Genomic DNA, 25,599 nt, shown 5'->3' on the forward strand with positions numbered 1-25,599 from the left:
CATGTGCACAAAGCAGTTAATTATAGCAATTAGTTTATTTTAGGGAGAAAACGTCTGTGTACTAAACAAAAAATATATTGCTCTAGAGCATTTTTTAAAAATTAAGTGTTATAGGTTTTTATTTAATAGGCTGATAGAATAGCTAGAAATGTTCAGAATGATTTGCAAATGAAAACCTTTTAATAATAATTTTTCTCTCTATTTCGTTTTAAGGCTGTTAGAGCTGACGACATTTTGTAAAAGCATGGTTATATTTTGCACATTTGTGGTCGATCATTGTAGTAGCCGAGAGAGCAAAAATAACGAGGAGTCCTTGTGGCACCTTAGAGACTAACAAATTCATTTGGGCATAAGCATTCGTGATACATCAATGTCACCCGTATTGGTACAATTACAGCTTCTGATATTGTGAGCTTCAACTCCCGTTCACTTCCGTGAGAGCTGAAGAAGCTGAGCATCTTGCGGAAAGCATTATCTAAGAGGAGTATTAACATACCTATTCTGGTTCCATTTTTCCTTTACTAGTAACATTTCATTCACAAAGTCTGACTGACTGTTCTTTTCCTGCTGTGTGAATGCAGCATACAATACATAGATTTATGGTGCATTAGCTTAGGAAGTATCTGAGCAGCTGAAAATGCAAACATTTGTAAGGTAAGATTATGGTTTTTCATTCTTGATGTGATAAACTAAATGTTTGTTTTTATGGAGCAATGAAAAAATAAGACTGCTTGTGAAGAGAGAAATTTAAATTGGAATTTAAAAAAAGGGTGGTGGTGGCTTGCTCACATGGAATTCAGTAACAATGCTCTTACTTCAGTGGGACAGGATAGGGCACCAAAGGTGCATTAGGCTTAGCTCAAGTGACTTTGGTCTTTTAAAAGAATATTATGCAAAATGACTTAAGCTCCCAGTTCTCTTAACACTACCAAAACTACTTCTAACTTGCATAAAATTACTTGTGTGCATAAATATTTATAGGACTAGGGATTTAGTAATTTATTCCATTATTGAAAAAAATCCCTTTATCTACATCTTTAGTTTATATTAATTATCAATTTTAGTGGCCCTGATCCTACAAATGACTGCATGTAGGAAGACCTCTGTGCCCACATGGAGTTCCACTGAAGTTTATGGAGCTCTGCATGGGCTCTGGCTTCCACCTGTGTCAAGCAGCTTGTAGGATCAGACCCAGAGCTTGTTCAAAAAACAAACAAACGAACAACCCCATCAGCCAGCCAAACAACCAACCAAAGGAACCCCTGACAGCATCCCCTCTCACCTTCTGTAAATGCTGTGTGTGGTGGTGGTAATTATTATTTTGTTTATTACAATAGGACCTAGAGACTCACTGAGATGGGAGCCCCATTGTGCCTGGCACTGGGGAGACAGAGACGGCTCCTGCCCCAGAGAGCTTACTATCTGATTAGACAAGACAGATGTGGGATTTGACATACAAACAGCAGGAACATTGTGATGGCTTACAAACTCCCCAATGTCTGTGCCGTGATGATTTTTTTTTTGGTGGCATTTATTTATTCGTTTGTTTGTTTATCCATCCATCCATCCTGTTTCGTCCCATGATGGGGTAGGGGCTGTTAAAAAGGGATTAGATGAACCGAAAGGTGGGGAGAGGAGACACTGAAGTGGGGGAGTAAGAAAAGAAGGCATGGAGGAAAGGTGGCATGCGGATGAGGTAAAGTGACCATGTCGAAGTAAGCAGCCAACCAGCAGAAGGGAAAGGATGCCCAGAGTAAAATCTGGGGACAGAGTTTGATGACCTTATTAGCCTCTAGAGGTTCCTGTTGCAGCTGCTTCAGTATTTGTTGCTGTCTAGTCTCTGGTTGGCTCATCCCAGGAAATTCTCTTTTTTTTCCCAATCTCATGTGGGCCCTGGTATAGGTCTGGTTCAAGATGGGGTCTGGTTGGAAGGGGTAACCATGGCTGAGTCTTATTTCCCCGTCCTCCCTCCCCTCATTGTTCAGCTGCCTCTTTGTTTGCTTCCAGCTGGTTCCTCCCAGGAGTGGGGGCTGTCCCATGCAATTCTGACTTTGAGGGTATTTCTCCACTGCAGCTGGGAGATGTAATTCCCAGCACAAGTAGGAAGACTTATGCTAGCTCAGCTTGAGCTAGTGCCTAAAAATGGCAGTGTGGATGTTTCGACTGACAGAGACTCAGGGTAACCACCCGAGTTCAATCCTGCCCACCGCTTGGTCCGAGCTTGGATGGCTAGCCCAGGCTGTGACCAGTGCCACAATGCCTATGCTGCTATTTTTAGGATGCTAGCTCAACCTGAGCTAGTGCTAGTTTGTCCCCCAGTGCTTTGAATCAAATCTTCCCACTGCAGTGTAGATGTATTCTGTGAGGAAGGGGTAACTCCAGCTGAACTTCATTCTCCCCCTCGTCCTGCTTGTGGTGCAGCTACCGCAGGTGTGGCTGTGTGTGCTGTGGGATGTACGGTATGAGAAACACTGTACTCTTTAGCAATTTTAAAAACATCTTTTTCTTAGGACCTGCAATATTTTGCAATTTTTTTTAAAAAGTAAATGTTAGGATTTTGGGGACTTGCATTAAAATAAAACATCTATTTTCTGAAGAAGTTGCCATTGTCTCTTGCAGTTTCATAATGTCATTTCAAAGAAGGTGTCCTAAATATGTATACTTTTATAATACAACCATGGGTAGAACAAATGTGAAGTGTCATATTTTTCTGTATAATTTATTGTTGCTTTAAAATAGACATAAAAATTACTTATGTTATTGAACATTGATGACTACTGTTTGTATTTTCTTGGTCCAAACTCCACATTGACACCAATGGGAAGATTTGCCTTGAATAAAGAAAGCAAAGTTGGCCACACTGGAACTGCTAAAATATAAGAAAATTCCCATTCTGATTGTTCCCTGTTGCATCACATAATTTCTGGCCAGTAATAATTTTATACTAAATATTTTGCTGTTTCTCACAAATTGTTTTAGTTGGTTTATCTGCCCAACATCTCACCTTACAAGAATGTTACAATATTTATGTTGCCAAATAAGCTGACCTGGTGTGTTTCTGTTGGTTTGTTCTTTGCCTTAGCTTGGCTTCGGATCTTTCCTAGGGATTATTGGAATCAACCTGGTAGAGAACAGAAGGCAAATGGTAAGCAACAACACTTTTCTTTTTCTTTTAATATTAAAATGTGTTAAAGGCTTAATTGAAGAAAAAGAACGGATTTACTATCTGTAGTTGCCATGACTGACTCCTGCAGTTCTTAGTCCCAGGGTCAATTGATTTAAATCCCTGCTTTTAATCATGATTTTAAATCTGCAAGCAGGACACCTTGATTTTTTTATCGTGTTTTGCATTTGTACTTTAGTTATTTTCCTAAAGAAAACTGACAACCATTAAAACATGTTGATTTGCAACTAAATATAGTCAGAATCAAAGTTTTCCCCCAAGCCAACGGTTCACCGGGCTGACATTGTTAAGGCATGTCATTTTCATAGCCAATGGTACACAAGGGAGTGATGTGGCCAGCATCATATCTGACTGCCCTAACCCAATGGATCTGATACCCAGCTTCAAAATGGGTGAACTGGAAGGGGCCTTTCGTTTGCTGATCAGGAAGATACGCTATATCTATATACATCAATTTAAGCAATTATATTGCTTGACTTAAATTTATTCAGATCTTTAATTTTTACATATTTTACATTAATTATATTAGAAAATGGTGAATGATGCATTTCTAATTTACTAGATTAATTTTTTACTTGTGGTTTGTGTCCAGCTCTATTTGGATGGAAATTCAAATTCAATTAAAATGCAGAAATGGCATTTTAATTTTTTTAATTAAATAAACCTATCTTAAATCTTGGGTCGAGTGCTGTAGCTATCTTTAGAAATTTCACATTGGTATCTTCTTTGCATTTTGTCAAACCTGCTGTGAAGGTGTTCTTAAAACGAACATGTGCTGGGTCATCATTCGAGACTCCTATAACATGAAATACATGGCAGAATGCCGGTAAAACAGAGCAGGAGATGTACAGTTTCCCCCGAAGGAGTTCAGTCACAAATTTAATTAACACCTTATTTTTTTAACGAGCGTCATCAGCTTGGAAGCATGTCTTCTGGAATGGTGACCGAAGCACAAAGGGGTATATGAATGTTTAGCATATCTGGCACATAAATATCTTGCAATGCAGCCTACAAAAGTGCCATGCAAATGCCTGTTCGCTTCTTATTTACAATGTTACCAGAAAGTGAGGGCAGCATTATCTCCCGTAAATGTAAATAAACTTGTTTCTCTTAGCGACTGGCTGAACAAGAAGTAGGACTGAGTGTACTTGAAGACTCTAAAATTTTACATTGGTTTGTTTTTTGAGTGCAATTATGTAATAAAAAAATTGGCATTTGTAAATTGCACTTTCACAATAAAGAGATTGCACTACAGTACTTGTATGAGATGAATTGAAAAATACTGTTACTTTTGTTTATAATTTTTACAGTGTAAATATTTGTAAACAACAATAATAAAGTGAGCACTGTGCACTTTGCATTCTGTGTTGTAATTGAAATCAGTATATTTGAAGTGTTCTGAATACTCACATGAGTTAACTGTGATTAATCACAGTTTAATAGCCCTAATTTTTATCTACCCTCCTTAGTCCTTTAAAGGAAGTTTTTGCCTGAATAAAAACTACAGCATTTGTCCCCTAAATGTAGTTGTTCAGTTCTTTTTCTGTCAAGATTTTGGTAACTATAGAATGCATTGTAGCCTAGTCTCCACTGAGCATGGAAGCCATGTTAGCAATGCCTTCTGCAAAACTGTGTAGTCTCAAAAAAACAACCTATAGCTCTTATTAGCAAGGTGATAGCAGAGTTTCTCTGGCTAGATTAGACGTGGCCTGACCATTACATTTATGTAGGCATTTGCTAAATTAGGTTTGTAAGATCCTTACATAAATGAGTTGCTTTTACTTGTGTGCATAGTTATTTAGGCAATTGAGACGATTTGGGTGAATAAAGTTTTGCAGGATTGGGTCTGTAGATAGTGTAATACAGCTTCCTTACTCGGTGCAAAAAGTGGTTGTGTGGTGGATGAATATCACCTTTGTCCTGTATGCATTTTACACTAGAAAAATCATAGTTAAACTTCACGAAATACTATGACTTCAGTGGACCTACATAGCTGAGGAACTGGCCAATTACTTTGCTATGTATTTTTTGCGGTTTTCTGTTTTTGTCCATAAACACTGAATTGCTTTTGCTATTTATAAACAGGAAAATAATTTCAGGACATTTTTCCATTGCATGGTAGTTTTCATAACACATTTTCAAGTATTCCCCTAACTTTGAGAACTTTTGTTTTGCATTTTTAACAACTGTTGCCCCTGATTTCTATATCAGAGTTCAGAGCTGCTAATGGGACTAGTTTTGACTCCTCATCTAAAGGCAAAAGAATGCTTGCCAGATGAGAATAGGATTTTGTTTTCCAATGTAATCAGGATAGTTTTCTAGTTGTCATCACTCTTGACAGTAGTGTTACCTCTCAATTTTTCTTTAATTCACCTCTGTTTTCCATCTTCTTTTTTTATGCACAACAGGCAGCCAAAATGCTATAAAAAAATGAGTTGAATGAAACAGTGGTAGACTGCGTGGTATGTTTGTAACATTCATGCAATAAGGACTGTGGGAAATGCATGTCATAATTGCTTAGTATCAGTGTCTGTTTGCGTATCCCAACGTGAAATAGTAAAAAAGCAGGCTTTTGGTGTGAAATATGCAGTGGGGGAATAGAAGGAAAAAAGTTTGACAGATGAAGAACTGGGTAAGAAAATAATTAGAAGTTCAGTTAAACTTGTCATCCATCAGTAGATCACATGATGTGCAAAAACATTATCAAAGGTAAGGATGAGTCAGTAGCTTGTTTTTAAGTATTACAGAAACAGCTTCTAAAACAAGAGGGATTATATCATAGGTTGTAAGATCCAGGGCTCTAATTATTCTCTTGAGTTTAATTTAGTATGTTCTGTTGAAAGGCTTGGGAGTAGCTGAAATGGGTTTTCAGCCATCATTAACAAAGCAAGTACAAAAGCCCAGATAAGTATGGAAATTTTACAGATGTATCATGTTACTATAATGTAAAAATGCTTTATGAATTCAATCCAGTAGGGAAGGCAAATGATGTATCAGTGGCTCTAAGTTTAATTGAACTTAATTTGAAATAGACCTTCAGTGTAATTTGAGACTAACCCAATGCAGAACTGATAATGATATAGCCCTGTCTAATGACGTGATTCATTTTTGTTGTTTCAAATAATCTTAACATGAAAAATCATGATTCAGCCAAGCAGAGATACATATTTTATTAACTTACTTTTCTTGGTAAACCTGTTTTTTCCCTACAAGTTGCATTTGTTTTCAGTCTACAGCTGCAAGTTCAAATTTGTTCATTGCTGTTAATAACTTCCTTATGATTGATATTTATAATGTTACTCCTGGGGGAATTCTGTGTGAAAAATTTAAAATTCTGCATCAAAAAATTAAAAATTCTGTGTACGATATTTTAAAATTCTGCAACATTTGAATAGTTTATTTGTCAAAATAACACTATATAATCATGCCATTTCAATTATTTTGATAATTTATTTCAAAATACCTGTCAGCAAGTATGTCTGTAAACAATACAGACACACAAAAAATTCCCCCAGGAACAGAAAGTTAAAGAAACCCGTATGACAACACAGTTGCTGTTTCTCTGTCCCCTCCCCTCCAGAGGCCAGCTGCGGGATACGCCCCCACAAACCCCCAGACCCCAGGGATCCGGAGGCAGAAACAGCCTGATGCTCGATTCTGGGCTTGTGTGGAGTTTCCTGCATGCCGCCTCCTTCCTTCAGGGTGTGCGAGGAACTGCAGCTGCTGCCAACCGTCCAGTTCTCTCCCCTGGCAGTGTCTTCTATGTGCGAGCTGGGCTCCAGCAGCCCCTAGTGGCAGCCAGCAGCTCTGCAGGCCATTTCTGGGGGTGTGGCGGTGGGAAGGAAATTCTGCGCACACAACATTAATTTCTGCACAAATTCTGCATTGCGCAGTGGCACAGAATTCCTCCAGGAGTAGTAATGTATGTGTATGTATGCTATGGTTAGGTAGAGTTAGGTCAGAAGAAATCCAGCGCTGATTGAACATGAAAGAAGGTGCAAGTTCTGTCTGCTAGAATGGACAACAGTTTGGTTGTGCTTAAAGTATAACATTGATGATCACCATAGAGAGAGTAAAGTGATCAGATGCTCCACTAATTCAAACCCTTACCAGATATAGGCAAGAATTTTAAACTTGATTCTGTGAGATACTGAGTACCCTCAGTTCCCATTGACTTCAATAGACTGACTTTTTGGTATAACCCGAATTCAGAGGGAATTGGGAGTGCTTAGTAGCTTGTAGGATCAGGCTTGTTATCTCACTGGCTATTTAACATTATTTCTCTACTGCTGTTAATCTGCTCCCCTCTCTATGTTGTGCTGAATTTCCACCAACAAAACAAAACAAAAAATTGGCTATCAGCCAGTCAGGGGATGATCTCCCGCTGGAAGAGATGATTTGGAATGCTTGGAACAGGACAGCAAGAAAATGACTGAAGCAAAAAATGGTGTTTCCACCCCCCTCGAAAAAAGCGTACAGCTGGTGTCGCTGATAACAGAACAGAGTAAAATTGAAAAAGAGGAGAAGTAAAACTCCGTTATAGTCAGAGTGGCTACTTAGTCCAGTTTGGTGCCTGGAAAATACAATCACTCTAAAATCTAGTAGATTTGATTGAAGCACATGAAGCAACCTTGCTTGCTGTCTACTCTAAGGTGACAACAGAGTATTTGCCATTAGAAAATTTGATGCTGGAATTAAATACAGGGGTCTGAGAGGCTGAGAATAAGAGAGGGTATCTATGACAGCAGAGTATGAGATTTGAATTTAGAGTCGACCGACACAAAGGGGTGACAGTGGATGCCTTTTTCAGCAGCACTACCATTTTGTTTCAGGAAGGGGAATTGGTAGCTCCATGAAAACTCTCTCCTAGGCTTTGTCTAAAGTAGGATGTAAAGGTGTGGTGTTAGAATGCATCAGTGAACACCTAACACTTTCTAAAAGTATACTGTAGACAAGGCAGTATACACTTGAACATATGATAAACTGGTTGGGTTAAAGCATGGGCTGTCCTTTAGCTAATCCTAATGTTAGCTAACATATACTTACCACGCACCTTTTAAAATCTAGCCTGGAGAAAGCTGTACTGTTTACGTGGCTGAAAATAAAGTTTCTCCAGTGGTGGTGCCTACCAATGGTGGTGCTGAAGGAGGGGAGAGTAGTAACTGGCAGACTTACAGGTACCTTTAGTGTCACAATCCCACCAGCCAACAATAGCTAGCAGGAGGGTAGCAGTAATGGAAGAGGTTCAGCTACCACCGAAGTCACAAGCCTGCGATTCAGTAGTGAGAATACAAGAGAGCAGCAGCAGAGGGACTAGGAGTAGACAAGAAGTGTGAGAGAGGAAAGGACAGAGCAGCACCAATCATTCCCAGGCTAGGATGAGCTACCAGATTGTTACTGATCGTGTTTTAGTTTGTGATTATAGTAAAGAGAGCTGCCTACAGCAATTCTGAGGTTGGTGTTTATCTGTAGTTAAATCATGTTGTATGTTTCTTTAAAGAAAGAGCCTGTCAGTGTTCAGAAATTGGTTTCTCACATATGCAGCGTTTAAATTTCAGGTTTTCCCCAGTAAATCTTGGGGATCTGCAAAAATAATCTCAAAGATTTTTCCATTCTTCAGATTTATCAAAAGGTAGTTAGATAGGGTACCAACAGATGGCTGGTTTTTAGAGCTGTGTCATGGGGGTTAAATTTCAAATGGAATGTTGAAAAAGCAACTATTACAGACTTTGGAGAAATGAAGCAGTGATCACATTTATTTGTCTCTGTTTGGTTGTTTAGAGTCACGTGCTAGCACTAATGGCCCTGCGCAGTGCTTATGAGGTACTGTGGTGCATTTTGTGGCAATGATTCAACAGCAACTCCAGTTTGGTATTCGGTACTGCACGTTTCTTTCTGAAGCTGCTGCTGTTCCAGGGCAGTTGCATGTGGAAAGAGTATTCAGAGCCAAACCTCTTCCAATTTCTGACACTGATTACATTTTATAAATAGTTTACAACCATCAGAAGCTGCGTGTTTGATATGTATTGTGAAGAAGGCAGTTATTAAACTTCCCACAAGAGTTATTGAGACTAATGCCTATCCGGATCAGTGCAGTGAATTGCATTTTGTCTGCTGTTCAGATGCAAACAGAACATGCTAGAGGAAAGGAATTTGAGTGGGAGTTTTAGATAAAGGTTTAAGTTGCTGACAGACGCCTTATCATATATAGGGTTGCCAACTTTCTAGTCGCACAAAACTGAACACCCGAGGCCCTGCCCGCTGTTCACTACATTCCCCCTCCTTCAGTGGCTTGTTCTCCCCCACCCTCACTCACTTTCACTGGGCTGGGGGAGGGGGTTGAAGTGCGGGAGGGGGTGCGGGCTCCAGGGTGGGGCCAGAAATGAGGGGTTCAGGGTGCGGGAGGGGGCTCCGGGCTCAGGCAGGGAGTTGGGGTGCAGGAGGGGATGAGGGCTCCATCTGGAGGTACAGGCTCTGGGGAAGAGGGGTTTGGGGTACAGAAGGGGACTCCAGGCTGGGGCCGAGGGATTTGGAGTGCAGGAGGGGGCTGCGGGTTGAGGTGGGGGTTGGGGTGTGGGAGGGGGTGAGGGGTTCAGGGTGTGGAAGGGGGCTCTGGGGGTTGGGGTGCAGGGGAGGTGAGGGCTCTGTTGGGGGTGCAGGCTCTGGGGTGGGGCTGGGGTTGAGGGGTTTGGGGTGTAAGAGGGGGCTCAGGGCTGGGGAGGGGGTTGGGACTTGAGGTTGGGACATGGGCTTACCTTGGGCGGCTCCCGGTCAGTGGCGCAGTGAGGGGGCTAAGGCAGGCTGCCTGCCTGTCCTGGCACCATGCTGTGTGTGCCCCAGAAGCAGTCAGCAGGTCCAAGTCCTAGGCAGGGAGGCCAGGAGGCTACATGTGCTGCTCTTGCCCACAGGCACCACCTCCCCAGCTCCCATTGGCTGGTTCCTGGCCAATGGGAATGTGGAGCTGGTGCTCGGGGGCGGGGAGGGTCAGCATGTGGAGAACCATGGCCCCCTCGCTTAGGAGCCAGACCTACTGGCCGCTTCTGGGGCACAGCACGGTGCCAGACAGGACAGCCTGCTTTAGCGCCGCAGCACCACCGACCGGACTTTTAACTGCCCAGTTGGCAGTGCTGGCTGGAGCCCCTAGAGTCCCTTTTTCGACCGGCTGTTCTGATAGAAAACTAGACACCTGGTCACCCATATCATATATTAGACTAATGAAAGCATCTTATTTGCATGAAGAGAAATTGGTTTAACTTTCTTTGTATTCCTGAGGATAGGTCTCTGCCACTCTTACATGAATAAATGAAGAGTTTTGTTTCATATTTCAAGGGGGAAAAACCAATCACGTGAAGATAATCATTGTCATTACTATGGTATTATTTCCACTCTTGAACTCACACTTACTATGAGGTGAACAGCACTCCTGTGTGTGTTTTGGTTTTTTGCCACTGCCAATCCATACTTCATATTCTGACTCAGGAAAGAAAGAAACAATTAATGCTAATGTAAAAAATATCAATACGAATGGAACAAAATATATGTGATTAGTAACCATTCTTATATTGTTTAGCTCCATTTTTAAAAATGAAAACCCAAACAATCCATTATCATACTTTGTTGTCACCATATATGTGAGGTAGAGATTGTAATATAAATTAATTGCATAAGCTGAAAACAAACAAGGAGGTTTAAGGATGCTGACGGTGTCCTAGCTCAAATATGGCTTTTTAAAATTTGTGAGATATACCCTAAAAATGATGTGATAAAGCCGTGAAGGGCATAATACCTAAGCAACTTATTCCCTGGGAGCACCTTCCTTGTTGACTTCTCGGTCCCTATTAGTTCTCCTCAGTGTAGGGTTATAAGCACTTCCCCCTGCAGAGCAGGGCCATAACTATGACAGAGTGAGCGGGGCAGCTGCCAAGGAAGCAAACCTGCAGGGGTGGAAAAATGAAATGGCAGAGCTTGGGCCAGTGGTGATGCCAGGCAGCCTGGGGTCGCCGCTTACTCACTGTCCTGTTTTCAGTTTAGGGAAATATGTTCACCCTCTGACAAAAAAACAAACCAAAACATTAGGGGATGCAAATATGCTTGCTCACCTTGGGCATAAAATGCCTAGTGGTGGTGCTGTCCCAGAGTGGCTTTAAATTCTACAGAACCAAGTAGCTATTGCCCTAATGCAGCCTTTCTGCAACTGTTTGCTGATGGTTGCATCTTTCCATCTTCCAGTTGTTAAGTGTCTGTTAGGTTTCCCCTTTCATGTTGCTGAGGAGATGGCACATCCTTGCTGATATCTTTGCATATTTTTGAATTTAGATTCTTGTTACTGGGTCAGCAGATGTTTGGACTGTCACATGTTTGCAGCGCTGGAAGACATGGGGTGGAATCCTTTGCACTGGTTGTCTCTCTTGGCAGGATGAGGATGAGTCAGCTTTCTGACTTCACTTCTGTGCTTGTTTGAAGCGTCGTCTGAGGGTGGTTCATTGATATAGGGGCCTAGAGATTTGTGTAGCAGGACACAGGAGTGTTCTGGGTCAAAGGAAGGTATAGGCGTAAGTAGAGGGGGAAAAGTTCAATCTTTTGGTGAAAGCTCAATTAAGTCCTGGTACCTTTCCCACCTCCCTTTGCTACCATGCACCAGGATGATCATATCCTTCTTAGTATGGATTGTGACAAGAAAAAGGCCAATCTGGCAGTTATCAGTGATGGAAAGGTTCTGAGGTGGAGAGAGGAATAGCCAATAAGAAAAGAACCTTCCACAATAAAGGCAAGTGACATTTTATATTTTATTGCTATCATCAGTGGGAAATACTATACAGACAGTAATAAAATCAAGGAAACTGAAAGTCTATGTTATTGACTCTTTCAGTCAGCTAAAATGTTGAGAGACTTTTTGGTTTTACACAGTATTCCTATATTTTAAGACTTCAGCATTTACTAGAATATTTCTGGGTTGAGATACAATTACTTGAAATATCTGCACCTTAAAGATGAAATATTAAAATGTTGTATCGGTGTATAACAGCTGAGAATATTAGTCATACTTAATGGATATTTCAGAATTTCATGATCCCCATTCTGTTCTGCTTGATAAATAATATTATTAAAAGTACATCTTATCTGAATGTTGGGATTGGATTGGTAATGTCTCTTATTTTGGACTCAGAGTAGCTACATTCCTCTTACCTTCATAGAGAGAAATTATGTTTAATATTTTATGATATGTGATCTAACGGCAAGAGCATAGATCAGGATCTAGGAGAACTGCTTTCTGTTCACAGCTCTGTCATTGAGGACACACTATGACCTTGGGCAAGTCAACTAACCACTCTGTGCCTCTTCTCTGTTGGTCACAGGGGTGCTGTGAGGCTTGCTTAATTAATGTTTGTAAAGTGTTTTGAGATCCTGGAAGTTCAGGGACTCAAAGGCATAAGTAAATGCTTACACTCTCCTTTTGTCATTCATATTGTGAATCTAATCTTCTCTGTTCTCTACATATTTTCCTGTGGATCAAAGTTTAGATTGTATGTCAGACATGTGAGCCTGATCTATACATAAACATTTTACCAGCATACCTATGTCAGTTAGGGGAGTGATATTTTATTTTTATTTTTATTCTGTTCTGACATAGCTATTCCAGCAAAGGCTCTAGCACGGACAGTTTTACCAGCTCAAAAGTACTTTTGTCAATATGGCTTATTTTGCTTGCCAAATTGGAATAAGCTATACCTTCAGAAGCATTTCTTTGGAAGTATAACTGTGTCTACACTAGGCGGGTTAAGCCAGTTATAGATTTACTGGGAAAAGCTTTTAAGTGTAGAATAAGGCCCTAGTGATCCTTATATATCCACTATCTATCCATTCTCTTGCTTCCTGTCTGCCATCTTATGTACAGTACATAGGTCCCTAAGAGCAGATTATTCCTCTTAAAGCTGTTGTTTCAGTCTATCTGCAGATCCAAAGACTGTGTTTCCCATCGGAATTTTCAGCACTCCTGAAAATTTAAATATAGCTCCAGCAGGGGTAGCAATGGTACAAGTGTAACCCTTCTGCCAGTTGAAGTGCGAAGCAAGAAGGGCCAGGTTCAATATCTAGGGGTGCCTTTTCAACAATATAACACAGAACTGGCTTGACCTCCCACCCAGTAACTTGTGAAAATTACACGCTACCCTCTGGGCGCCTCTAAGAGGCAATACTTCATAAGAATGGCCATACTGGGTGAGACCAAAGGTCCATCCAGCCCAGTATCCTGTCTACCGAAAGGATAGACCAAAGCCAAAGCCAACTGCCCCAGAGGGAGTGAACCTCACAGGTAATGATCAAGTAATCTCTCTCCTGCCATCCATCTCCACCCTCTGACAAGCAAGCACAGAGTCCGAGGTGGAAAGAGTTTTCTTTAATAAAAGTAACCTAGCATTAATCAGGGAAAACAGCACAAGCAGGATTCATAAACATAAAATCAAGGAGCAAAACACCCACCCCAAAATACCCTGGGCAGTGTCTTTTGCCTCAGGTTCTTGAATCCAACACCAAAGTTCTTGTAGTGTGCCCCCCCTTAACACCCCACTCACAGTTGTTGTCCCTGGTCAGTGAAGACCCAGAGTTCAGAGGTGCATCTGCATGAATTCTCCTCCCACCATGGCAGTTGGGGAAGGAGTAAAAGCCACCTTGCTCACTCCGCCATCCGGCCACCTGCTCGCTGCTCCCACCGGTCATCTTCTGCTGCCACCTGCCTCTCTGCTGTGACCTCTATAGGTCAGCCCCTTAGTAATTGTCAGCTTTTAGTGATTTTTAGCTCTCATCAGGCTGGGCAGAAACACTGTCCTACCATAAGTGATTTCAGCACTTAAAATAACAAAAGGCTCCTAATGAAGCCTATTTAGCTCTGAACAGTGGGGAGGAACAGGTTAAACCAGACTGGGGACCCTTAGGGAGTGTCCACACTTCGTGGCTGGGACACCTGTCACCACCCCTCTCTGCTTTCACAAAGGTCTGGTATTCGAGCCCCTGACTTAACGGGGTCCTTTCAGCTGAGGGTGACCTCCTCATTTGGGACAGGTTAAGCACAATTCTGCTCCCCTTTACTCATAAATAAAGACAACAACATTGATGATAACATTTCACTATCCCTGCATTCAGTACTAACGTGATTTGTAATCCATCACCAGCAAAAGCTGATCACTGGGAGCTATACAGCTCCTGTCTGCTGGATACCTACATAGAGTAGGCGTATTCATGTAAATGCAGTTTGCTCCTGAAGTCTCTCCCCCTCCCCAACTAGCTGTCGGGGAGAGTTCATTCAGAACCTGTTTACACAAGCGCTAGTCGTCATTTTCACTACTGCTTTTTACTGGCCATTACCTGTACTAGTCATGTTTTCACCATTTCTACCAGCAGGCACCAGGTCAACATGGGAAGTGCTGAAAATTTAGTGCAGACAAGGCCAGTAAGACAGCAGTGCACTGTTTTACATTTTGAGGGCTTCTTTTGCAACCAGAAGGTCTTTAATTTTCTTTTGTAAATGAATATTTAAATTACGTAGAAATTAGGTACTAAAAGAGAGGGACATCATCACTTACCTCCTTCATACCAGTTCAGTTTAACCCTTGAGGATTAGCACTATTCTTTGGTGCTAAAGTCTAAGACAATTGCAATGCAGTGTAAATCTTTATATTCTTAATAGAGTAGATGAGCTACAGAGTATGGTCCCTGAAAAGTGAAGTTCGGTGCTTTTAGAAATAACAGCACAGGACTAATTGTGGAAAAAAATCCTAATTTACAATGTTTTGTTAATCTGTTTATGGAATGACAGCATTGGGTACTTTATTGTCACAGGATTGAAAACAAAAGTAAACTTTATGACCTGTGAAATGTGTTTGTGGAAATAAATTGATTACTGTGCTCATCAGATGCAAATTAGAGGATAAACACAGCATTAGAAATTAATCGGGTGTGTGTGTGTGTAGGGGGGTGGCGTGCATTTAGCATTTATGCTAATAGATGTGTGTATTTTGAGACATCAGTGGTGTCAGTCTGAGACACAATTTTGCAGGTTAACAGATCCATTAGAGGTTTTTCTGCTGTTTAAAACAATATTGGATGTAGTAATAATCTTGATCTGTTGAAAATTTCACCGTTCTTTACCAGGAAATGCTAAACCTTTACGACATTGAGCATGCCACTTATTTCATTTGTATTGTTCTCTTTTATTGCTCTGAACAGAAACTCCTGTTAAAGCAATAAAATGTACTTTCACATTTTAATCAATAAAGGAGCATCTGTGAATGAAAGTTCTTGGCTGGTCTCTGTAATGCCATAGCTGTTGATCTGTAGACCTAGATATATTTTTAATTTTTATTGCCTTTCCTTTAATGCGGTCATTAATTTTTGCTTCTTTTTTATATTTCTGTTACCCAGCCATCCTGTAATCATTCTTAAACAGGTGGTTTTTGTTGATACTCACCAAGGGAGTTTTAGCAGTTCTAAGTGCCCAGTAGACTGCTGCTTGCTAATACTGGCTCCTGAATCCTAAATGTTTGTCCAGTCCAGAAAGTCACTTGATCTTCTTTCCTTTCACAGCATGATACTGTTATTTTCCTCTCTACATACTTTAATAAATAAATAAAATGCCTGGTTTAATCACAAAAGTTGAACAGTATTAAGGATCTGGGGCAAAAATAAGGGACGGTACTTGGTCCTGCTGCGAAGGCAGAGGACTGGCCTCGATGACCTTTCAAGGTCCCTTCCAGTTCTATGAGATAGGTATATCTCCATATTAAAGGAGAAAAAGATTATGTAACTTTCTTTAATATGAGTACTAAGGTAGGACTGCTTTTAATTCTAGATAATGTTGTTGACATTTATTTCTATTATTTAATTTTTATTCTTGAAGTGTATTTACTATATAACAAAAATATTTTAATACAAAAATGAAGCATAAAATAGAATAGTGAACAGTATAACATAATTCTGGGTGTGATATCCCACACAATGTTGAGACACTCTGGAGAGGCACTGACAGTAGCAAACAGGGCTATTATAGGTATTGCAATCTGAGACCCAAGACTGGGTTTATCAATGAATTACAGTATATTGAATGGACAAATATTAACAAAAGAAAAGAATTGAAGAGTTGCTGGCTTGGCAACTGTAGAAATCTTCTCAGAAAAGTTTAGCAAAGGAATAGGATGGTATAGTAACTACTGCAACAGTCTTGCTTTAGCAGTATGTTTCTCTATTCAGAGATTCGTAAACCATCTTTCTGTCTATCTCTGGTGGGCCCATCCCTATGACATCTAGAGTATGGAACACAACACTTTTTCCAATGAGCATTTTAAACAATTCTCCCTTCCAGCAGATGAAGCCACATGAGTTTGTGTATTCCTTTGTTTGCCCTAGAATGAAGGCAATCCTAGCCCAATAGTCAGAAAGACATCTCTACAGGGAACGTTTCCTTAGTCTTTTTATGAGCAAATTGTGGAGGTGTTCAACCAGATATAAGTAAAATCCCCTCTGCCTCTATACTCCCTTGAGCAGAATTCTGCAGGGAAGGCATAAGTGTTCAGTAAATATTTCTGTTCTATGTTTGGGAAAAACATGATGATGTAAGGCATACACAAAAGGGAGTGCTATGATCATACATTGATAATTGAAGTTTTCACAGTGGTTAAACTTTTTGGGCACCTTCCTCATATACACACACATTGTGTTCCCCACCGCTTCTAATGGGATCGGCAACCTTTTTTTTTTTTTTTTAAAGAAATTACATGTTTGGTTGATAAAGGTAATAGTGTTAATGTAATATACTTAAACTTCTGTAAGTTTTTGACTTTGAACTGCACAACATTTTGATTAAAAAAACTAGAACAATATACAGTTAACATGACATACATTAAATGTGTTAAAAGCTGATTAAATGATAGGTCTCAAAATGAAGTTGTAAATGTGGAATCATCATCAAGCAAGAGTTTTAACAGGGTCCCACAGAGATTGGTTTTTGGCCCTACACAACTTAACGTTTTTATCAATGATCTGGAAGAAACCATAAATCATTGGGGGAGCAATAAATAACGAAGAGGACAGGTCACTGGTACAGAGCAATCTAGTTCACTTGATAAACTGGTTGCAAGTAAACAATATGCATTTTACTACAGCTAAATGTAAGTATATACCTCTAGGGAAAATGGATGTGTTTTTTGAGTCTTCAATTATTCTGAGAACGATTTGGGAATCATCTTGGATAATCAGCTGAACGTGATCTTCTAGCGTGACACTGTGTCCAAAAGGCTAATGTCATCTTTGGATGCATAAGCAGGGGAATCTCAAGTAGGAATAGACAGTTTATTTTACTTCTGTATTTGGCAGTGGTGCAACCACTGCTGAAATACTGTCTGATTCTAGTGTTCACAATTCAGCAAGGGTGTTGATAAGTTGGAACTTCAGAGAAGGAGGCTCTTGTGCTCAAAATGGCAAGGCCAGTGCTAAAATGCAGAGAGAAGGGGAAGGAGAATAAAGAGAGAGAAGGTATATGATGTAGACTGGAACAAGTCCTTGGAGAATTTTAAAAACCAGGACAATCTTGAACTGAATTCCTGGGAGGTAGTGTGGTTGTTTAAGAATCACTGGTGTGGTTACTAAGAGCTGCTGTAACTGTGTGTGTGTGTGAAGGAAGTTACAGTTTTTAAGATACTAGGTGCAGACAGAAGTGGGAGCAGATGGAAAGTTCAAGATGATGGACAGTGGAAGCAAGCAGGATGCATAAATCATAGAGGAAGGTGAAGGGAATGAAGATGTGGTTGAGGGTGCTCCTCTTTAAGAAAAGAATTTCTGTATTTGAAGCATTTAGCTGAAGGAAACTGAAGCCCCACATTTCCTTATTCAAAAGAAGCAGAGTATCAAAAGATATCTACAGCAGAATATCTTCAACACAACAGTGGTAAGGCCATGAGGCGAACTGAGGCGGCCACCTTAGGTGCCAGACTGTTGGGGGGCACCACTAGGACCCAGAGTGTAGAAAATTGTGTCTGCTGCTAGTGCATATGTATTCTCTCTGCTCTAGATGCACATAGATGGTGGAGTGCTGTGCTGGAGGAAGGAGGGCACGAGACATAACAGGCAGGCAGGAGAAAAGGTGAGAGGAATAACAGAAAGCAGCAGAAGCTGCAGGGAGAGAGAGGAGGAGGAGCCTCTTATGTACCTCTCTAGCACCCCCAGGAGCCTGGATTGATTAACACCAGCTTCTCAGGGAGCTTCCTGTTTCCTGCTACTTCCCTGAACCCACTTGAGGAGAACAGGCAGCCAACAGAAGTAGTAGGAGCCAGTTACGCCCTTAAGACGCTGATATCTTCCCTCACTCAGGCCCTGCTACCAGCCTGCTTAGTTGTCCCCTTCAATCGAGGGTTGAGAGCCACTATAACTGGCAGGGAACAGCAGTCATGAGTGAAAGAAGAAAACGCCCCCCTGGGGCAGCATTCAGAAAAAGAAAGCAAGCAAAGGAAGCTTTTCTATCTAAGCAGGAAGGAACTCTCCTGAGATACATAGACACAAATGTTCACAGTGAGCCTTCCAGCCCCAGAGAGAATGTGAGTGGTGAGGAAATGCCTGATCTTCCAGTTAGTCAGAGTGCAGGTGACCTGGCAGCTACTGCTGCATCCATATCTCCATCTCCATGTAACCATGCACATTCCTGAAGAAAAGTGTAGATCAGAGAAGAGTGTGGTGGAGGCACAAGAAACAGCTGCTGCTGAGTTTAGTTCCTTAAGTCTAGATGATCCAGGACTGTGGACCCACTTGAGCAGTAGCCTGGGGGACTTCCTTGTACTGCATGGACCACAGCAAGTGAAAAACTTCATGTTCCTCAAAGACAATGAAAATAGAAGTTTCCAACCGCCACATTACTGGCGTGAAATCCCCAATGGTGACAAAGTGGAGAGGCCATGGCTTATGTACTCAAAAACCCAGAATGCTGCATACTGTTTTTGTTGCAAACTCTTCCAGTCTAATGTTCCAGCCATATTGGGTTCTACAGGAACAAATGACTGGAAAAATCTGGCTAGAAGTCTAACATGCCATGAGAAGGCAGCAAATCACCAGAGAGCATTCCATAGGTGGAAAGAGCTTGAGATGAGACTAAGGTTAAAGGCCACCATAGATGATGATCATCAAAAGAAGATCGCATCAGTCTCTCTTTACTGGCAAAATGTTCTGAAAAGGCTCATTGCCATTGTGAGAATGCTTGCTACCCAAAACCTAGCACTGCGTGGCGCTTCAGATCAGCTGTATGTGCCAAACAATGGAAACTTCCTTACAATTGTGGAGCTGATGGCTGAGTTTGATGCTGTACTCCAGGAGCATCTAAGAGTCACCACCCAAGAAATGTATACACACCACTACCTTGGAAAAACCATTCAAAATGAGCTCGTATAGTTACTGGCAACAAAAGTCAAACAGAAGATTGTGGCAGATCTGAAGTCAGCAAGCTATTACTTTGTTCTGGACCGCACACCCGACATCAGCCATACGGAATAAATGACTTTAAAGGTGCGTTTTGTAACAGTAACAGAACCTAGTGAAATTGTCCCTGCAATGGTGACTGTCAGAGAGCATTTTCCTAGAATTTATTAACATTGATGATTCTACAGGAGCTGGTATAAAAATGTGCTTCTTAAAAAGCTGGAAGGTACGGGAATTGCGATAGCTGACATGAGAGGTCAGGGCTACGATAATGGTGCCACATTAGAGGAAAGAACAGAGGAGTGCAGACACGGATCCAAGAGTTTAACCATTGAGCTTTTTTTGTCCCATGCAGTTCTCATTCTTTGAACTTGGTGGTCAGTGATGCAGCATCAGCTTCCAGTGAGGCTGCTGAATTTTTTAATGTAATTCAGAGCATCTATGTATTTTTCTCTGCATCAACTCATCGATGGCAAATTTTGAAGAAACATCTGGGAACATCCTCTCTGACACTGAAACCACTGAGTGCCACACGACGGGAAAGTCAAGTGGAGGTGATAAAGCCTATCAAACACCAAATTGGGAAGATAGATGATGCCATAGTTGCCATTATGGAGGATAATGCTATGACAGGAATTGTTTGTGGGAGAACAGTGGCAGAGGGAAATGGAATCACCAGAAACGCACACAACTTCAAATTTCTGTGTAGCTTTAGTATTGTGGCATGACCTACTGTTTGAAATAAATGTTGTAAGCAAGAGAATCCAAGGTATTGACCTTGATATATCTGGAGCAACGGAACAACCGGACAAAGCAAAGTCATACCTACAGTCTTATCGGTCAGAAGAGGGATTTCAAAACGTTCTGAAGAGGGCACAGAAGTTGGCAGAGGAACTTCACACTGAAGCTATTTTCCTACCCATTCAAGAATATAAGAGTAACTGAAGAAGGAGGCATTTTGATTACGAGGCACGAGATAATCCCATAAGAGACTCCAAACAACAATTCAAAGTTGAATTCTTTAACCAGGTGCTAGATTCTCCAATTGACTGTAAGGCACAACATTTCATGCAGTTCAAGGAACACAGCAGTGTATTTGGGATGTTGTATGATATTCCAAAACTCCTCGCTATACCTGAAGAAGACCTACACCAGCAAGGCACTACACCAGCAGGGCACTAGAGACAGCGTTGACACATGATGACATGCGTGATATTGATGCGAGTGATTTAGGTGATGAACTGAAAGCCCTTTCAAGATACATTTCAGCAGGATCAACTCCAAAGGCTGTTCTGGAATATATGTGCACAAAGAAGATGACCACCCTCTTTCCAAATGCTTTTGTCGCTCTGCGCATACTTCTAACATTTCTTGTAACAATTGCCAGTGGAGAACGCAGCTTCTCCAAGCTGAAGTTAATCAAAACACATCTACGCTCCACAATGACACAGGAGAGGCTGGTTGGCCTTGCAGCCATCTCCATAGATCATGAGCTGGCCCAGACTGGACCTTCAGGAAGCAGTTCAAATCTCTGCAAGCAAGAAGGCATGGAAAGGACCACTTTGATTATTCAAACAGATAAAAATGCCAGTGTTCAGTATGCAGACAAGAAAAGTTACATTTGCTGTTCAGGCGTTTGAAAGTTAAGTGTTACTTAAAATTTTTGAACAAGGCATTTTAAGTTGTTCTCTTTTATTGGGGTAGGTAGCAGAGCAGTACCATGAGAGGAGTAGAATAGGAAGAAGGCAGAATTGAGACCTTTCAAAGTTTTGGCCCAAGCGAGTGGGCATGGAGGCGTCGTTTGAGCTTCCCACCTCAGGTGACAAAATATTGTGGGCTGGTCCTGAAGTTAAAAATAGAGATGACTGAGAGGGCCGACGAGAAAAGAGCAAAGAGCACCGGTGGAACTCCATGTAAGAGGTATCTTCCTAAAGAAGCAGAAGAGGAGCCATTCCAAATAGAAAGCGAGAACCCTTAAGAATAGAACCATGACCAGAAGGAACTAGATATGCCTGCATAGCTATGCAAGTCCAGGAAAGACTGTGCTGAAATGAGGGCGAAAGAGGCAGTATCCGTGGAAGAGGGAAGACTTTAATGCTTCTGGAAAATGGTTTCTTTGCTATTGTCAGAATGAAACCTAGACTGAAGTCAGTCAGTGATGCTGCTATGCAAGAGATGAATGGAGAGATGAAAGAAGGCTTCTTTTAAGAGCACTTGAAAATAGAAATGGGCATTTGCATGCCTGTGCAATTGCTTAATTTGCATATGCAGCTACAGAGTTTGCAAGCCCAATGGATGCTGCATCAAGTATGTTAAGCCCCAAATTCAATTTATCATAACCTAATTTGATGGTGAATAATCTTCCTTCACCCTCCCATCAGCAATAATTTAGAAAACAAAATACAGCCTCTGCCTCTGTTTATAGAGAACTGGTAATACTTTATGCGCTACTCTGTCAGAAGACAGATCATAAGTTGACAAACAATATCCAGGACTTTGCAAACATCATTGATGCTTCTATAAAAACAGAGAAGTAAATGAAGCAGAACCACACTGGCTTGTACTCCATAATAAATAATAGTCTTAGCAGTTCTGTAGTACTTTACATCTTCAAAATGCTCTACAAACCCTCGCTAAACTTCAAAATGCCCCACCGAGGTAGGTAAGGAAGTACTATTTCTGTTTCCAAATGAGGAAACCGCTTACAGGCAGTCACTCCCAGAGGCATTATTAGCATTAAACATTTGCATATAGAGCTACAGGTGTGAATGGCACTTTACATAGCTAGTAAAGATACAGTCCCTTTCGCAAAGAATTGGCCATGCCTCTGTGAATGCAGGAGGTAAGCAGGCTTGAGCATCCTTTGCTGCCCCCCTTTATAGGGTGTACCCACTTTGCTGGCTCAGTTCTCCTAGCCAGTGCAGCTGGAGGGTTGGTGTTATAGCTCACTCTTGATCCTCATCTCCTGACCACAGTGTTAGATATTCCCGGCAGTGCTAGACTCCCATTGTCATTATGTGGGAGTGTAGCCCTGAGTGGAAATTGTTGCTGCTAAATGAGTGTCTGAGAAAGTTGACTGGTTTCCATCAATATCACTGGAAGAAAAGAGTAGAGATAAATAAGAGCATATTTTAGTGTCTGAAAAGGACCTTTGTATATCGTGCCTGTGACCATTGAGCCCTCCAGCATGTGCAATATTATGGAAGGAATTTTTTGAGGGGAAAATGTAGTCCACAATATGAAAGAGGATTAAATTATTTTTTTCATCCAGCAAAATAATTGATATCTCTGGTGTGGTGGTCTTATCCTTTCCCCACACCTTTAGTTTATTTAAGCAGTTGAGCATTTTGATTTATGTCCGTTTTCTCAAGATTTCTCTTGGGAGTTCTTCCCTGTCTCTGTTATTTCCATTGGGATTTTCATGTCACTGTTTTGCCTAATTAGTCCTGACATTTTACCAAATGGTGGACTTCTTCACAGAGAGGAAAACAAAAGTGTCCCTTGACACCAAAGAACGAAATAGTGCAAACCAAAAGCCAATTATTTGTTGTAACTAAAAACTATATTTTATTTTTGTAGTCACCGAGATTCTAACATAAAAGCTATAGAGGAAAAGCTGTGACTGGAAGGATGGTATAGTTTATCACAACATCTTTCCTATATATATATATTTTATAGTTTACATACTCAACAAACAAATTAAACAGTATTCACACTTTTTTGTGTTGTTACATTCTCCTCTGAAAGAAGTTATTGGACCAGATCCTCAGCTGATGTAAATTGATTTAACTCCACTGGAACTAGAATTATACATTCATGTTATTACATATGTTTCTAATTACATCACTATGGCACTTGTAATAATACTTGGCATATTGTGCTTTATGGGTCAGTCTCTTCTCTTAGTTACACAAATGTACATCTAAATAACTCCATTAACTTTGGTGAAGTCACTCAGATTTACACTAGGAAAATCAAAAGCAGAATTTGGTCCTACATTTGCAAAGTTCTTTACAAATATTTAACTTTTTATCCACACAACATCTTTGTAAGGCCACCATTATTATCCTCATTTTGCAGATGGGGAAAACTGAGGTAAATGGACCTGCTCAAAGCCACACATAATGTCAGTGGTGGAGCCAAAACTAGAGCTCAGGACATCGTGCCTCCCAATTATGTGCTTTTTGGCTCCAGACAGTACTATCACTCTCATGCAATTTTTTTGCTTTCTGGTTCTGCAGATATAAAAGAAGTGGCAGAACTCAAAGCGTGATGGAAGGGAGTACAGCTTTCTCTGATGGGCTTTGATTATTTGCATCTTTGCTGTAAACTTCTTCCTCTTCACACTTCAGGGTAACTACACCTGTATTTCCCTTCAGTGGTTCAGCAAGGGCACCCACTTCCAGTCTTGCAGCTGCCCTGTTGTTGCTTGTCTTGGGTGGAGACCCGCACCTCTCCTTTCTGACCGAGGTATTTCCAGCTGCACAGTTCCTTGCCTTCACTATGTATCTTCCAGCAGAGACAGGTTGCCCAAGGACATCTGCTTGCTTTCCCTTCAGAGGCTGGTATGGGAGAGATTGTCAACAGTTATAAGATATCATTTCTTCCTATGCAAGCTTATTTTATTCTCAAGGTAAAAAGCATTACAGAGAGAATACATATTACAAACAATAAAAGAACCTACATGTAGGCTAAGAAGTTTTGGATTCTGGCAGGCCTGGTCATTCTGACTCTTCCTTTGGACTGGAGCCCTCCATGGAGCAGAGGTGTTGTCTGTTTACCACTTTGCGGGGAGGGAGGTGCTTCTCTTTAGATGTTACAACCTGAGTAAATTTACCTACTCACCCACTGCTATTCTCCTATTTGTCCTTCCCATGTAAATACACACACTTCCCTAATAACACTTTTTACAATTGCATTCTTAATACAATGGACTCCAAAGGTTTTAAAACTCATTCAGTAAGGTTTAACTTAATTCAATAAGTTCATTCAGGATATTGCAGGAAATTGTCAGTCTATCACAACCATGATAAGACATTTCTTTGTTTTCAAGATCCCTAACTGACTCAGCTCCACTCTTTCAAACGTTTTGTTAATCCAATATCATAAACTCCTAAAACACCCAAGAAAACATTCAGAGTCAGGGAAGTGGAAGGAAGTCCTCAGGTTTTTAAGATACCTCTTACCAGTTAACTCTGTGAAAAGCACTTTGCAAGGTATCAGCTACCTCTTCTGTGAGGTTGGTGTGCTGTTTGCAGAGGTGCAAGGTGTTGGATCTGATTCTCTGTTGCCTTATATATGATGTAGCCAGACCTTTAGGCAAAATGAGTGTACAATGCTACTAAATCCAAATAGTAAGTAGTGTTTCTACACCCACTTCATCCTCACATTGTACAGAGGTAAATGACTAATCAAACTGCCAGATAGTGGGGAACCAAGCCCATGATGTTTTATACAAACTTATTTCATTGCCTAAACATCTAAAATACTTTGCACTTATATGACACTTTTCATTTAAGTGTCTGACAGCTCTTTTCAAAAGTGTGAATGTTATTTCCAGTTCATAGATGGAGAAATTAAGGCACCGAAAAGGGTAAAGGAGTTGCCCAAGCAGACATACTATGATGATGTTAGCAAGAAGACCCAGCTCTCCTGATTCCATCACCTTATCTGATGGTTAGACGCCCTTGCCTACCAATTTGTTCTAGCCATATTATAAATAGGTTTTTAGGGTCTAGCTAGGCCAAATTTGCCTGGGTTGCTTCCAAGCATGTCCTCCTTTGAATCAGCTAAATAATATTAATTGTGGCATTATGCAAGTGGCCAAAAATGCTCCCCCAGTTGTGCCGTTCAGAAGGCCATGTCAATTTCCTTCTGGAGAGGACTGTATGCATTTTTCAATATGTAATGTTTAAATTTGAAAGTTGAAATCAGTACTGAAAGTCCCATATTTAGTTATGCAG

The 25,599-nt window shown here is 40.9% G+C and overlaps 1 protein-coding gene across 12 annotated transcripts in view; it reads left to right on the plus strand.

Moving 5' to 3' along the window:
- The window catches only part of TMEM255B (transmembrane protein 255B), a 110,111-nt gene that overhangs the window by 11,050 nt on the left and 73,462 nt on the right, over positions 1-25,599 (plus strand). For all 12 annotated transcript variants that reach the window (XR_007357466.2, XM_048856176.2, XM_048856129.2 and 9 more), the window contains one exon: positions 3,083-3,145. Coding sequence is in view for 11 of the 12 variants with exons in the window: in XM_048856176.2 (XP_048712133.2) it covers positions 3,083-3,145 (63 nt within the window). In the remaining variant the exon portion in view is untranslated. The remainder of the gene's footprint in view (positions 1-3,082; positions 3,146-25,599) is intronic.

This window comes from Caretta caretta, chromosome 1 (assembly GCF_965140235.1).
Source record: "Caretta caretta isolate rCarCar2 chromosome 1, rCarCar1.hap1, whole genome shotgun sequence".
Taxonomy (NCBI): Eukaryota; Metazoa; Chordata; order Testudines; family Cheloniidae; genus Caretta; species Caretta caretta.